This window comes from Humulus lupulus, chromosome 2 (genome assembly GCF_963169125.1).
Source record: "Humulus lupulus chromosome 2, drHumLupu1.1, whole genome shotgun sequence".
Lineage (NCBI taxonomy): Eukaryota > Viridiplantae > Streptophyta > Magnoliopsida > Rosales > Cannabaceae > Humulus > Humulus lupulus.
In genome coordinates, this window is record NC_084794.1 from 168,962,159 (window position 1) to 168,975,556 (window position 13,398).

Genomic DNA, 13,398 nt, shown 5'->3' on the forward strand with positions numbered 1-13,398 from the left:
CTCATTCACAAATTACAATATGCACCCAATTTACAAATATGCCCTCAACAGGCCAAATTACCAAAATGCCCTTATCATTATAAATACACCCATATGCATGCATTTATCATCATATAATAATATAATTCACATTAACACGCATATGATCATTTAATAACATCATAATTCAATTATGGCCCTCCCGGCCTCCTAATCAAGGTCCTAACCCTTATTAGGAAATTCGGGGCATTACATGTAGACCTTGTGATTTTTATGCTGTGGGGTTTGGAACCTTGTTACCCACTGGAGAGTTAGTGGTATCCAGGAGATGGGTCAGATCTTTGCCAGTGACAGTAGAGGGCAGAGAGTTATCAGTGGATTTAATAGAGTTGGTTATGACTGACTTCGATATGATACTGGGTATGGATTGGTTGGCAAAGTATGGGGCAACCATTGATTGCAGAAGGAAGATGGTCACCTTTGAGCCTGAAGGTGAGGATCCTTTTGTGTTTGTTGGTGCTGTGCATGGACCTCGCATTCCTATGATTTCTGCATTGAAGGCTAAGGATTTATTGCAAGGAGGTTGCATTGGACTCTTGGCCAGTGTGGTTGATAACACTCAGGTCGTGCCAGTGAGACCAGAAGATACCAGGTTAGTTTGTGAGTTTCTGGATGTGTTTCCAGAAGACACTACAAAAAAATAGTGTTTTAGCTACCAAAAAACTGGTAGCAAACTATGTTTTTTGGTAGCTAATACCCTTTTTGCTACCAAAATTTTATGGTAGCTGGTTCGTAGCTAAAACCCCGTCGCTAAAGGTTTCTTGCTACCAAAAAAAATTGTAGCTAATTATTCTTATTTGCTACTAATTTTTTAGTAGCTAAAAATATTAAATCTAGTAGCTAAAACACCACTTTACGGGACTACTAGAGGTTTTTTGATACTGTAATTTGGTAGCCAATTGCATTTAAATTGGTAGCTAAAGAATTTGTGTCATTAAAATTTATTTTATTTTCAATCCACCAAAATCATTTTACTACCACAATTTGGTAGCAAACAATCACAAAATTAGTAGCAAATTATTTGTTTTGTACTTGAAAATTCGATACTTTTACTACTAAAATTTGGTAGCAAAATTAATAATAAATTAAATAATTTTCTTAATATATAATTTTATTAGTTTTTTAATTTAATTATTTTATCAATTCTATTTCTTATTATAATATTTACAAAAAAAAACATTAATAAAATATCAAAATTAATTTTTATAAAATAGATAAACAAAATACAAACTAAAAAAAAAATTATTTAGTACAAAATCATTATAAAACATAATACAAAAATCTATACACATGTCAAAAATTCCACTTCATGCTCCCTCTTGAAGGCTCTTTTCATTTTATTGCTGTTTTTAGTTCCAACAACAATCATTCTTGAAAATACATCACAAGCATTCAAAATTCTAAAATATTAATTTTGTGGACAATTGTAAAGAATTGCAACATCCAATTAATATAAAACATAAAGAAAAATAACAAACACTCAAGGCTTGGGACACTGAATTTCATTCTCTCAGAACAAGGTGCATGAAGAAAAATAAAGGACAATGTTATGAGGTATAATTACTGGACTCTAACAAAAAAGGAAAGGAATGGTTATGAGGTATAACTGAGGACTACATCCACCTATAATTTTCAAATTGGTCTTGTAATCTTGTTTCAAGGTGCATGTACACTCGCATAGCGTATAGTTCCCCTATCAAAAGTTAGAATTATATCAGGCTTCCAAAACAAATCATGTTAAGTGAAACATACAAGTGGTTTAGCTTTCTTTCTTTCTTTTTGAGAACCATCTTACAGCCTAACCATTGACCATGCATAGCCTTACTAAAGGAAGCAGTACCTGAAAACATCCGACTTTTGGTCATATTCAACATGACGACCAGATGATGAATCTCTCCATTTTGATGCTGAAGAAGAAAAGTAAGATTAGTTTGGTGCAATAATTATGATAGGTACAAAAGCAGATTGTCATGGTTTTTCTGTTGTCCTATTGATCCTATACATGTTCACCAGCAAACACTTACCCAAACCAAGATCAATAAGATACAACTTCTTCTCATTAGGTGTTCCGGGAAGACCAAGCAAAAAGTTTTCAGGTTTAACATCTCCATGCACAAAACTGGAGTCCAATTAGGAAACACAAAAATAATTAGAGTAGGATAAAGTAAAAGAAAAGATAAGATATAAGAATGATTAACAATGTACCCTTTGAAATGAAGCTGTTCTAGAATTGATATAGCCTCCACTGCTATACAAGCAACTGTATCTTCAGACAACCTTTAAAAGAGTAGACATTTAGAAATAATCAATGTAAATACCAAAAGGTAATTATTCAAATATCTTTTTAGTTGGGAAATATATGTGTATATTAAGAATAGATAATAAAATCTGAAACATTGGAAAGAGTAACTTGGGAGGAGGAAGAAAGAACACACAATTTCTTACATTTGGTTATTAGTATTCCAAAGATCCCATAAACTTGGGCCAAGCATGTCCATGACCTATTTTCAGAATCAGGAAATCGTTAGTCATGAATATTTACTGGCAAAAGCAATTTCAAAACAACTAAAAGAATCACTACAGATAGAATGGAAACTGACTAAGATATAGTAGTCTCCTTGCTGGCCTCTATAATGGACAGAGGGAATTCCATAACAACCATTGAGAGAACTGTTATGTTTTTTTTTAACAAAAACACCAGTTAGGTAATAAAACTTGGTGATTAATAACTAATAACAATAAAAGTGCACAAAAAAAAAACTACCTGTACACTTGCCACTCATATGGAGGACCGTGACTGCAGCCTTTACTATTTTTATGCTCTAACTTCAAAGCAACCTACAAAAGGTTAATGGGATTGCCATTAACAACATAACAAACTTCCTTAATAACTGTACAAGAGTGAAACATGCGGGAGGGGGCAAAACCTCAAAGGCATCAGGCCCAGTTCCAACAATACCACCAGGCACTCTTCTTCCCACGAATACTTGTCCAAAACTCCCCTTCCCCAGCTTTCTATCTAACTTGTACAGTGGAGAATTGCCAATCTGCACCTGAAGATGTATTTAAAAAACATTATTAGTATTACACAACAAGCTCAATCCACAAACTACATGGAGAAGTAGCCTTTTTTTGGAAACCACAAAATTCATACATATCTAAAACACATAAATGTGAAACAGAAATCATGTAGTGTAAAAAGAAACAATTGCACATTGTCAATCAAATAGCTGCAAAGGTTATTTAAAGGTTCACTTAGCAACAATACATAGTTACTACAAAATACTCGAATCAAATGAAAACAGAAAACTTCTGCAACATGAAAGAGGTGTATGCAACAACTACAATGGTGCCATTTCAAACCAGCAAGGAAAAAAAATTCCAAGAAGTGATAAATGCAGCCAGTTGTTGACGGTTGTTCTAGTTAAACCATTAGGTTTCTTTTACTCAATTGATTTTCTGAACGCAGTATTGCTAGATGATTTCAATATTATTCAGATATGGCAAACAGACGCTTATGATGACCATTCTACATGAAATGCAGATTTAGTTGTCACCCACAGTTTACATAGTTCAGTCACTTGTATCAAAGGAAAAAAACCCCACTAGATTCCCTGCAAAAATATATTACATTCTACGATCATCGTAAAAGGAGGAGGACACAAGCAGCATAATGTCTCAAAGGAAGCATCAAACTTTGAAGATTAATTAAGGTAATCTACTGTCATCCATGCTTAATTATCTATACTTAAATAGGTTTACACATTAATGGGAATACACCAGAATTGAACAGAATCTCTACTAATCCTTGAATTAGAATTTAAAATAAAGCCTAATTGGCTAAAAATTATTATCCCAATAGTATAAAAACAGAACACATATAGCCTATTTTCTATCCAACTACTCAAGTTCATATGAAGAAAAATTGGACCTAAAAGACACCCCATAACTTAAAAAAATTCCAACATAAATGCACTCAATGCAGTCACTTTATTCTTTTCCGACCAAGTTTCAACAAAGTACACATAAACCAGAACAGAACACCCAAAATCAGCTTTCTTAAAAGCCAAGCTACCAAATACTCACTCACTTGTTCCATTACATAGATAGAAAGAAGAAGTAGAAAACAGATAAAGAAATTTCAAATTAAAGTTTTAAGAAACTAATAGAATTGCCATCCAATTTCCCACAAAAGAACTGAATTTTGACACACAAAGAGAAAAAAAACTCAAAACCTCTCTTAAAGCAGTTCTTCTCAGTAAGTGGCTCTTGGTTTTTCACTTGAAAACAAACATGGATTATAATACCAATAATGAAAAAGATGTACAAACAGAATCCTATAAAGTTGAATTCAGGAAAGCAAAAAAAGATTATCCTCTCTTGATTAGCAAGAAAAAACTACTAAGCTATACAAACCAGGGTGGTACAATAAGTCTGACAATTGAAATTTTACCTAGCGCATGGAGGAGCTGTACTGCTGCCATCACAACCTTTCCCACTTTCACCATGCTTGTAAATTCTTCTGCAGACACAAACAATGAAAAGCATGTAAAATTTTGGTGCAAGAGAAATAAACTACATATATGCATTCCTCTATATTGATCAATCGGTGACTGTAAATAGCCACAACTAGTAAAACTTTAAACCTTACAGAAATAAGCACCCTCTGCTTCTTGAATCTTGAATAATTCTTTATACACATTCAATAGCAATTATTTGACAATACAAGTGAACGAAAAACCAAAATCCTTGTGGACTTTTCAAACTCATCTTTGACATAAAAATTATGTTTATTGCTTTGAATGTCTAAAACTCTAACCAAGTTTATAGGATTCTGTTTGTACACCAGAGAACCAAAAAAAGAGCACAAAAAGACTAAGTAAGAAGCATAAAGAAGAAGAATACTTTGTTCTTCTTCTCAAGCTTCAAGATTGATTTTTGAGTGAGAGATAGAGAAAAAAAAGATAGAGCTTTAAATCAAATGGGAATTTGAGTTTAATGGCCTGGAGTTGGAGGGGAACTTTTGCATCTTATGTGGAGCTTTAGAGATAAAAAAATCAAACCCACCTACTAAAAACTATAAAGCAAAGAATATATTCTTTTTGAGAGAGAAACCATAGGGAGAGTGACTCTCTCCACAAACAAAGAAAGAGAGCTCAGTAAGAAGATGATCAAGAGAGAGAGAGAGTGGGTTAAAGCCTAAAGAGAGAGAGAGAGAGTGCGAACCCAAAGAGAGAGAGTGCATGATTTTTGTTTATGTTCCGATCAAGTTTTGCTTTGGTGGGTTAGAGTGATTACAGCCAAATTCAAATATATGACTCAACAAAACAGATTCCTATGTATGGGTCAATAATACAAATATCTTTAACATAATTTAAAAAACTAACCTATTATATATATGCATATTCAGTTTTTTAATAATTAAAAAATATTTTACTTAACTATAACCACATATTTAGGAAACAACAACCATTAATTATAAAATGTAAATTTAGTTTTAATTTTTCCTAACCGTGTAAAGTAGGAAATATAATAAAAATTAATTATAAAAAAACTATTTAATATTTTCAAATTTTTATTTCATAAAATATACATATCTCTCTATATACGTATAATCAGCCACAAATATAGGAAATAAAAGTATTAATTAAAAAAATTACAAATAACTAGTTTGAAATTTAAATTTCAGTTTTTCAAGGAGGATACTATCTAAGAAAATGAATATATATAGTAAGTATCTCTTCTTTTTTTTTTCACTAGTTCATCGACATTTTGTTGAGGTATGTATGCCATATACTGATTAAATATCATGGCTATATTGGTTAGATTGTTTAATTAAATTTTTTTCTGTAGGTGCTTCAACTGGGTGTAAGGAGAAGGTACTGACAAACAGGATTTTATTTTCTCTACCATATTTCACTAAAACAATATGCATTGAAATTAACTTGGAAATAAAAACATTGATCATAGACATATACATCTCTTTTTTCTTATGAATTTTGTTATACTTTCTTGAAGATTCATTAGGTGTTTTCTGACATTTTGATCACACAAATCAAACACTCTTTGATGGAAATCTATAATCAAAGAAAAAAAAATACAAAGAACAAGTAACTAGTTCTTAAATCTGTCTGTGCAGAGCTTATATGTTTATAAATATATATAATAAAATGTCAATTATTACTGCAATATAGAAACACTTCTATGGCTTTCTTAATTCTCTATGATTAGAACAGATCAGAAAAAAAAATTTAGAACCAAATCCAAGCCTACCCAAGAACAGAACAAGAAAAAAAAACCAAATTCATACCCAAGTATTGACTTAGTTCTCTATGATTAGAACAAATCAGAAAAAAAAAATTAAAACCAAATTCAAGCCTACCCAAAAACAGATACAAGAAAAAATAAAACCAAATTCATACCCAAGTATTGACTAGCACTAGTGCTAGATGATTCATTGACTTCCATCACCTGTGGTTAAAATGCAGACAAAATATCATTTGAATTCAAAACTCTCAAGACTTGCTCTTAGCAAGCTTTTTAAGCATGGATTTTTCTGGTGATCCTACGGAAGGAGGGTAGGAAAAGAATTTAGAAACTTTATCAGGTCCTTGATTTTAAGAGATAAAGTTATGCATTTGTCGATGATGAATCATGTTCATTAGTTTCAGTGTATACTTCAGAAATAGATGATATATACCAGCAAGCAAGCAAAATATACCATTTACCAAGTCAAATGTCTAAAGATTTTACCATGGGAATTGTTACAATAACAAATTATGTTGAATCAGTGTCCCGAAAAAGCTCCCGCACTTTGATCATCCTCTCCCTTAGTCGCTCCAGTTTGTCAGTCTGCATCATAGATAACCTCAAATAGTCGATAAACTCGTGTAAGAGAAAACATAACGGCAGCTAGAACGACAATAGGCTTACCTCATCTTGCTTGGGCTGTTCTTGGCCGAAAACAGATTTGATGGCTGAGGTGGCTGAAGCAATCTTTTGTTTAAGCTGTAATAGACCATATGCAAATAAAGGATTAAAGTTAGTGAAATTTCAAGATGTTCTTTTGCATTGGTAAGACAAAAGAACCTTTCTAAAAGGTCCAGAGCAAAAGACAATGAGAAAAGGGGGAAATATATAATATTATGAACAAAAATAAACAAGAGAGGCAGAGAGAAGTGAACATTCAAACCTTCAATAGCTTGCCTATTGATCGATCTAAGAAATCTGGCAAGGACAGAAGTCGCAACGTGTGACCCTATTTAAAACAAGCCATAAAATTAAGAAGCTGAAAGTTCAAGTAACAAAGACAGTTCGTGATAAAATACTCACAGTAGGTGCAGTATCTAAGCTAGCTATGTAGAGACACTTCTATGGCTTTCTTAGTTCTCTAGAACAGAACAGAAAAAAAAATTAAAACCAAATTCAAGCCTACCCAAGAACAGAACAAGAAAAAAAGAACCAAGCTTTACCTGTGTACTAGTTCGTGAGGACATTGTTGGACCCAATCTTCCCATCTTGCGAACCTCAACCACCACCTTTCTTGGAATCACTACCTTTCGGCTAGATGATTCCGAGTTCCTTCGGTTAGAAGTTGGAATGTGAACTTCGAATGAGAGAGACAGAGAGAGCTAGAGTGAGAGGGAGCCATGAATACGAGAGAGAGGGGAAGAATAATGGGGTCTGGGGTTTGATTTCAACTGAGAGATAGAGAGATTAGAGTGAGAGAGAGCTAGGGATTTGAGAGTGGAATATGAAGAAGAAAATGAAATGGAGCTTTTCTTTTCAGCTTTATTGGGTATGGAAGCTGTGCGAAAGGGTGAGAGAGAGAGGGATTACGGAGAAGAAAGAAGGTGAGAGAGAGAGAGGGATTACAGAGAAGAAAGAAACTTAGAATCAGAGACAAAGAGAGCTAGAGTGAGAGGGAGACAGGAATACGAGAGAGAGAGGGGAAGAATAATGGGGTCTGGGGTTTGATTTCAACTGAGAGAGAGAGAGAGATTAGAGTGAGATGGAGCTATGGATATGAAGAAGAAAGCGAAATGGGCTTTTCGGATGAGCTGTATTAATGGCTGAAGCCCTTTATTTTAATTTAGAAATAAAATTAAAAAGAAAAATAAAATATTTAGAGAAAGGAAAATGACCACTTACCAATTTAATAAAATTCCTTATTTGCCTAGATAACATAACACACTTTATATTCCATTGATAGAAATACCCCATTTGAATTCATAAAATTTCAAAGTTAATTATGTGGTGGTACATTTTTTCGATTGTGGAATGAGCTTCTTTATTATTAATTTTTCTAAAAAAGTATTTTATATTGTGTACAAACTTTATCAACTTTACTATTGTGAGACATTCTATTAATTTTTCCTTTCTTTTTGATAATTTTTTTTAATTAAAGTTGGAATTTAAGAAATTTTCTAGTGTTTGTAAAACAAATTTGCAGTGAAATTACCCAATATTTTTTTATTAGTTTAAGTATTCAAGATTTTTTTCATTGAAACTACTCACGCATCCAAAAACTGAGATAGTAGTCACTCATTCTGGAATTGAGATAGATTTAATACTTGTTGACTGATTTTTTTGTCAATTACAAATAAACCAATAATGCATAAAAAAAAATCAAACACGTACGGGATTTAGGTTATTAATTAGTCCTAGTGCACAAGTTAATTGTATTGAGAAATAAGAACTTGCAAAACTTAAGTTCTTTAGAGATTTATTAGGTCGCATTTTTGCATGCACTAAATAAGTGATACTCTAACCTTATTTATAGGCAGTTGAGAGGATTAAGCTCATTAGTGTCTGATTAGAATAAAATTTCGTTAATGGGTTTAAGCTTATTATTTTGGTTTTAGTATCATTGAACCTTATAATTGTATATATTTAATTATTTTAAATTTGAATTTATAGTAGGATTTTCTAAAGTTTTTTTGGCTTTTTTGTTTTTATTTTACTTTAGTAATTAAATTTGTTTCATGAATAATAATTTTAGTATTTATTCCTTAAAAAGAAAATTTTAAAATTTTTGTTAAATGATTTTTAATTTTTTTTATTAGATTTTAAATAAATTTTTAATATTTGAATGAATTTTTTAAATAAAAAAATAAAAAAATAATGGCATGTACCAATTAAAGACTTACACATATGTGTCTATTTGGCACTTAAATTAAACACATTTATATAAAAAAAAATATATATGCATGTAATAGAGTAGGATAAGAAACACTTATACTAATATCCTACCCTATACGTGCATCGAATACATGTTTTTTGTACCATAACTCTATCATACCCTATAACTACAATTCAAGGGCTAATTAAGTATTTTATTTTTCTCAATGTAGTATAATCCATCGTCTACTTGTTCGAAAGATAATAGAGAAATGATGGATAAAAGGTGGATTTTCCAAAAGAATAGATTATCAGTGGAGTATTTTGATGGACTTAAGAGTTTTATTAAGTTATCAACTTTGCATTTAAATGATGAACATAAGATTCGATGTCCATGTGTTTCATGTATGAACTTATATTATCATGACTTAATGACAATTGAGCATCATATATTCGTAAAAGGATTTTATACCAAATATCTTATGTGGGAGTTTCACGAGGAAGATATCATAGAAGTAAACGAAGATCAAGAAGAAGTAGAATCAAACAGTGAAGAAAACATACCATATGACAGTGATGATGATGAAGACAATGGCAATATGAGACCAACATTAGAAGATTTAGCTAGTCAATATCATAGGAAGAGTGATTTTGTGAACCTTGGAGATTCAAATGAGCACAATGATGAAAGGAATACATTGCCTGACTTATTTGCAGAAGAAGAAAAGGAGTTATACTTTGGATGTACAACGTTCTCAATCTTAACATTTATTGTTAATCTAATGCACATTAAAGTGATGTGTGGTTGGAGTAACAAATCATTTGATTTGTTGCTCGACTTACTTTCGAAAGCATTTCCCAAAGACAATAAAATTCCACGATCTTATTATGACGCTAAGAAAATGTTGCGTGATCTAGGTTTAGGGTACGCAACTATTCATGTATGTGAGTATGATTGTGCTTTATTTTGGAAAGAGAATAAAAATGCTGAAAGATGTCCTATATGTGGTCATGAACGATACAAATTCCAAGGAACTAAAGGCAAGAAGATCCCACACAAAAAGATGCAATATTTTCCTATAACTCCACGACTACAGAGACTTTTTATGTCATGCCATACATCATTTGATATGAGGTGGCATAAGGAAGAACGTGTTGATACAAAAGGTGTACTTAGACACCCGGCAGATGCAGAGGTTTGGAAGGATTTTGATAGACAATATCCAGATTTTGCAAAAGAATCTAGAAATGTAAGGCTTGGATTTGCAACAGATGGGTTCAATCCATTCGGTGATTTATCAAACTCGTACAGTATGTGGCCAGTGTTACTAATGCCATATAACATGCCGCCATGGAGATGCATGAAACGAGAATTCTTAATGATGGCATTATTGATTCCAGGACGTCGTGCTCCAGGAAAAGACATAGATGTCTATTTATAACCTCTGATCGATGAGCTGAAAGAACTATGGGAAAATGGTGTACGTACTTTTGATATTATTGATAAAGAATATTTTACAATCCGTGCAGCAATATTGTGGACGATCCATGATTTTCCAGCATATGGTACTGTATCTGGGTATAGCACTCAAGGTTATAAAGCTCGTCCTGTTTGTGAAGATGACACATCTTCATTTCGAATAAGAGGAAAAACATGTTTCATGGGTCATCGTCGATATTTGTGTTCGAACCACCAATGGCGCAATGATATGGAGTATGATGGTACAATCGAATGGCATTCACCTCCAAGAATTTTAACAGGAAATGAAATCTTAGATAAATTAAAAGGTGTATGGAAATGTAGGGCAGGTAAAATGATAAGATCATTAAGGACGATAAGCAATAAATGAAGGATGCATGTTATGAAAATAACACGAACTGGAGGCGAAAAAGTATTTTTTGGGAGTTAGAATATTGGCCTAAATTAAAACTAAGACATAATTTGGATGTGATGCATATTGAGAAAAATATATGTGATAGTGTAGTTGGTACAATATTTAGTATTGATGGGAAGTCTAAAGATGCTGAAAAGGCAAGACTTGATTTACAAGATTTAAATATTCGTAAGCAGCTACACATGAAAAAGAAGGGGAACAAATGGTTCAAACCAGTAGCATGCTATACATTATCAGCGAAGGAACGACAAGAATTTTGTACGTTCATAAAGTCCGTAAAATTTCCTGATGGATATGTTGCAAATATTTCTCGGAATGTTAACATGAAAGATGGAAAGTTATTTGGGTTGAAAAGTCATGATTGTCATATTTTATTACAGAGGTTGTTACCTATTGGTTTAAGGCCATATTTGAAAAAGAAAGTAATGGATGCTATTGTTGAGCTGTCGTTATTCTTCAAAAAACTATGTGCGAGGACATTATATGTGAAAGACTTAGACGAATTGGAAAAGGGCATTGTACTCACGCTGTGTAAATTAGAAAGTATCTTTCCTCCTTCCTTCTTTGATGTGATGATTCATCTTATGGTTCACTTGCCATTAGAAGCTAAGTTAGGTGGTCTAGTACAAATGCGATGGATGTATTGAATCGAAAGGTAACAAAATCTATAACTTAAGTTTAAAAAATTAAATAATCATTGAATACAATTATTTATTACTATATATTGAAAACATAATTAATTTCAGGGAATTAGGTCATTTGAAAAAATATGTGAAAAACAAAGCTCGACCTGAAGGTTCTATTGCAGAAGGATTCATTATTACTGAGGCACTAAACTTTTGTTCAATATATCTTCGTGGAATGGAAACACGCTTTAATCGTCCTGAGCGCAATCCTAATTACCTTGGAATTAGAAAACAATTGACACTGTCAATATTCAACATGCCTACAAGACCATTTGGAAGACAGTCATCCATCACACTAACTCAAGATCAACGAACCCAAGTTCAATGGTACATTTTGAATAATTGTCTTGAGTTAGAACCATATTTAACGTAAGTTTATAATTTTATTTTTTATATTCTAACAACATTTAGGTTTTAGCATAAAAATAATCTTTCATAGTACTTATTGTGAACACAGAGAACATAGATTATTCTTACAATCTCAAGGAATTCTGGATATCAATCAAGTGCAAAAAAATGAATTTTCAACATGGTTTGAAAATAAAGTAAGTTTAAATATCAATGTTTGATATTCTAAATTTTTTATTTGTCTTGATCTTACATTTATAATTTTATCTGTCATCACAGATAAAAAAAATGAATGAAACAATATCTGGTAAAGCACAGGAAGATTTGTATGCAATTGCAATACAACCAAGTTTTTTGGCTTGTACATATGCTGGTTGTATGGTTAATGGAGTTCGATACCATACAAAAAGTCGAGATGAAAGACTTTTAACTCAAAACTACGGTGTTCACGTTGAAGCAGAATATGATTGAAATATATGTGATTTTTATGGTGTCATCAATGAAATTTGGGAAGTACATTACCTCTATTTGAACAAAGTTATATTGTTCAAATGCTCTTGGTACAATACCAATGGAAGTGATAGAATGTACTCTGAATATAACTTTACTAATATCAACATCAACTCAGAATGGTTTGAAGATGAACCATTTGTTCTTGCCAATCAAGTAAGTTTGGTTTTTTATTTGGATGACATTAAAAAAAGTAAAGATAATAAAGATTGGAAAGTGGTACAAAAAGTAAATCATCGTCACATCTGGGATATACCATCAAAGCCAATGGAAGGTGAAGTTTATGATGAAGATCCAACTATCAACAGTTCTGAAGCATATCAAGAAGAATCTTCGAATGACATTGGCGTGAATTTTGATTCAACGACAAATGATACTAATCTTATTCGGGATGATATTGAAGATTTAGAATGTGATAATCATCAATTGTTCAATGAACTTCAAATAAATCATAATGATCAAGTTCAAAGTGATATAAACAGTGACGATACCGATGAAGAATCTTTACTCGATGATTCTGAAGATATAACTTTGAGTGATGAAATTGATTAACTATAAAGTGTGTTATTATTTTTATTTTTTGTAAAGTTTTGAATATGCAAATTTATTATATGCTAATAAAAAATTTATATTTTTTAGATTTTTAATCATGACAAATGAGAAGTCTCTCGATCCACCAATAACTACTAGAAGGGTGTTTGGCCGTAAGAGGACGCATATTAACTCTTCATCATCTACACAGTCTCCTCCTCGTTTGCCATGTTCTTCCAATGATGATTCAATAACACCATTAAATGATG

General features: G+C 32.1%; 3 protein-coding genes across 3 annotated transcripts; 1 reads left to right on the top strand and 2 right to left on the bottom strand.

Annotated features, from left to right (window-relative positions):
* Positions 1-1,321: 1,321 nt before the first annotated feature.
* Positions 1,322-4,547, bottom strand: LOC133814918 (casein kinase 1-like protein HD16). Its single transcript, XM_062247821.1, has 10 exons — positions 4,456-4,547; positions 3,194-3,269; positions 2,967-3,092; positions 2,804-2,877; positions 2,640-2,709; positions 2,485-2,540; positions 2,245-2,316; positions 2,064-2,158; positions 1,880-1,946; positions 1,322-1,439 (listed from the first exon to the last, which is right to left on the bottom strand). The coding sequence occupies exons 1-10, from the start codon at positions 4,545-4,547 to the stop codon at positions 1,322-1,324; spliced, it is 846 nt and encodes a 281-aa protein (XP_062103805.1).
* Positions 4,548-6,482: 1,935 nt separating this feature from the next.
* Positions 6,483-7,781, bottom strand: LOC133816403 (ATPase GET3B-like). The gene is made up of 4 exons (XM_062248923.1): positions 7,512-7,781; positions 7,232-7,297; positions 6,973-7,047; positions 6,483-6,891 (listed from the first exon to the last, which is right to left on the bottom strand). Exons 1-4 carry the CDS (start codon positions 7,554-7,556, stop codon positions 6,817-6,819), a joined length of 261 nt encoding a protein of 86 aa, XP_062104907.1. The 5' UTR covers positions 7,557-7,781; the 3' UTR covers positions 6,483-6,816.
* A 1,809-nt stretch (positions 7,782-9,590) lies between these two features.
* Positions 9,591-12,559, top strand: LOC133814920 (uncharacterized). Its single transcript, XM_062247822.1, has 4 exons — positions 9,591-10,470; positions 10,690-10,968; positions 11,145-11,677; positions 12,368-12,559. The coding sequence occupies exons 1-4, from the start codon at positions 9,591-9,593 to the stop codon at positions 12,557-12,559; spliced, it is 1,884 nt and encodes a 627-aa protein (XP_062103806.1).
* The last annotated feature ends 839 nt before the right edge of the window (positions 12,560-13,398 follow it).